This window comes from Gavialis gangeticus, unplaced genomic scaffold, assembly GCF_001723915.1.
Source record: "Gavialis gangeticus isolate Ggan-Ray unplaced genomic scaffold, GavGan_comp1, whole genome shotgun sequence".
Taxonomy (NCBI): Eukaryota; Metazoa; Chordata; order Crocodylia; family Gavialidae; genus Gavialis; species Gavialis gangeticus.
The window spans coordinates 75,764,223-75,766,957 of record NW_017729022.1 but is presented as its reverse complement, the minus strand read 5'-3'; the positions used below and the strand labels follow the sequence as shown (position 1 = coordinate 75,766,957).

At 47.6% G+C, this 2,735-nt stretch overlaps 1 protein-coding gene across 3 annotated transcripts in view; it reads left to right on the top strand.

The window, feature by feature from the left end:
* LOC109296158 (trichohyalin-like) overlaps positions 1–2,735 on the top strand; it is a 41,773-nt gene that overhangs the window by 14,001 nt on the left and 25,037 nt on the right. For 2 of the 3 annotated variants that reach the window (XM_019515416.1, XM_019515417.1), the window contains exon 3: positions 2,670–2,724. The exons of the other annotated variant lie outside the window; for it this stretch is intronic. In XM_019515416.1, coding sequence (XP_019370961.1) covers positions 2,670–2,724 — 55 coding nt within the window. The remainder of the gene's footprint in view (positions 1–2,669; positions 2,725–2,735) is intronic. 3 annotated transcript variants of the gene reach the window in all.

Sequence of the window (2,735 nt, the reverse complement as noted above, 5' to 3'; positions counted from 1 at the left end):
GCTTGTGATGCCAAGGTGCGGTTAGCTTTACTAGCCACATCCTCGCATTAGCGGCCCATGTTGATCTTGGAATCAATAATGACTCCAAGATCCTTTTCTGCCTCTGTGCTAATGAGAAGGGAGTTCCCCAACCTTTAGGTATACTGCTGGTTTTTTCTTCCTAGGTGCAGTACCTTGCACTTGTCAGTATTGAATCCCATCCTATTCTCATCCGCCCATCCCTGTAACTTATCCAGATCTAGTTGTAGCCTGTCCCTCCCTTCTAGCATGCCCACCTCTCCCCACATCTTAGTGTCATCTGCGAATTTGAACAAGGTGCTTTTCACCCCCTCATCCAAGTTGCTGATGAAGATGTTAAACGGTGCGGGCCCAAGGACCAAGCCCTGGGGGACCCCACTGCCCATGTCCCTCCAGGTTGAAAATGACCCGTCCACCACCACTCTCTAGGTGTGGCCCTTCAGCCAATTTGCAACCCATCTGACTGTGTAGGCATCAACGCCACAGTCGCCTAATTTTTTTAATGAGAATGGGGTGAGATACAGTGTCAAAGGCCTTCCTAAAGTCCAGAAAAACTATTGAAAATGGGGACCACGACTGGCCCTTTTCCAGTACTCTGGCAGCTGTCCAGAGCACCACAAGTGCTCGTAAAGCCATGCCAGGCATCCTGCAATGACCTCTGCCAATTCCCTCAGCACCTTGGGGTGCAGATCATCTGGACCTGCTGATTTGAACACATCCAGTCCCACCAGAAGTTCCCTAACTAGGTCCTCTCCTTAGTCCTTCTGGAATCCTGGTGGGGGGGATGTCTTGGTCCCTACTCAGAAAAACGGAAGCAAAGAATTTGTTAAAAGAGGTCAGCTTTGTCGTCTGGTGCAACCACCAGATTGCCAAGTGTGTCCTGCAGGGGTCCCACGTTACCCGGTGCTTTCTTTTTACTCCCTATCTATTTAAAAGACTTCTTATTAACTTTGATCCTGGTCGCTCGTTCTAGTTCGGTTTCAGCTTTAGCCTTCCTAATGTCCCCCCCTACAGTCTTGAGCAATGGAGGTATAATCCTCTTTGGTGTTGGCCCCTCCCTTCCATCGGGTGTACGCCTCCTTTTTAGCTTTCAGACATTTCTGAACGCCTTTGGTGAGCTATGGGGGCTTTTGAGCGCTCTTGGCCCCTTTGACTCGCATTGGGATTGTCACCCTTTGGGCTTGGAGGATCATCTCCTAAAGGAATGACCACTTGCCTTGAACTCCCAACTCTCCTCCCCTCCAGGACCTCAGTGCCTCCCCAACTAATCTCCTTAGCTCATTGAAATTGGCCCTTCTGAAGTCAAGAGCTGATGCCATGCTGCAGGCCTTTGACACCCTGCGCTGGATGGTGAATTCCAGTAGGCGATGATCACTATTGCCCAGGTGGTCGAGAACCTACAGTCCCCTCACCAGGTCATCGCCTATGGCCAGGACCAGGTCCAGCAAGGCATTTCCCCTGGTGGGACTGTGCACCTCCTGGGTTAGGTGGAGGTCCTGTATCTTGGCTAGGAATCTATGTGAGCAGTCAGACTTGGCTAACTGCTCCTCCCAGCAGATGTCTGGGTAGTTTAGGTCACCCATGATGACCATGTCCCTTGACCTAACTGCCTCCACAAGCTGACCTGAGAATTCCCAGTCCAGCTCTTCTCCCTGGTTGGATGGTCAATAGTAGACACCCACCATTAAGTCCCCTTTCCCCTGACCCCCTTGTATTCTAACCCAGAGCACTTCAGTCTGCCCCTCCTCTGACCCTGTGCTCTTTGTTGAGGACGTGTATTGCTCTTTGATGTAGAGCGCCAAACCCCCACTTTTCCTCCCCATTCTATCCCACCTGTACAGCCTATAGCCCTTGATGTTTACTGCCCTGTCATGGGTTGAATCCCACCAGGTTTCAGTGAGCCCCACTATGTACAGGTTTGTGTTAGCTAGCAGGAGGGTAAGTTCCTCCTGCTTGTTCCCCATACTACAAGCATTAGTATAGAGGCATTTAAGGCCTCATTTATGGTGGCACAAAGGCAGCCAAAGCCAAAGTCTGTTTCCACCTCATCTGACCACTAGGGGGTCTGTTGACCACCACCAAGCCACTCTGAGAAGTGTGTGAACCTTTCATCTTCAAAGCTATTTAAGTAGATAGTACTTTAGTAGTATAGATCTTTGAGTAACTGCAAGGCAGTAGGGTCAGACTCATTTAAAAATAATATTCTTTATTGTATCCCACCCCCGAGGACAGCAACATTAGATTATTAGATCTGAGGTAGGATCAAATGAATACTTGCCCAGTCTGAAAATATTCCGATCTGTCCTTTGTGGCTTGGGGCCTGGACCCTGATTGAAAGAAGGAATTAGTGATTCAAATGCTGTATGGTCTCTGTTCTTTGTTAAAGTATAATATTTTTATTTTGTGTTGTATAATGTTTTAATTTATGTTATGGGAATGTCTCTCCTTTTTAACTTTTTGATAACTGAAAATGGGAGAAAACAGCTGATGGATGCTTACAGGTGCTGAAATAGCACAGCAGTGGGTATAGTGGAAGTAGCTAGACAAATCATTTGTCTTGAAGGTGAACTGAAAATCTCTGTATGAAATAACTGTTTAAAGATTTAGACTTCATTAAAAAAATCCTTTCCTACTTCCCATTCCTTTTCCAGGTAAACGCCAAATGCTCAAATGTCCACTGTTGCAGCGCAGTCAGTAATCGTTCAGGTTGTTCATTG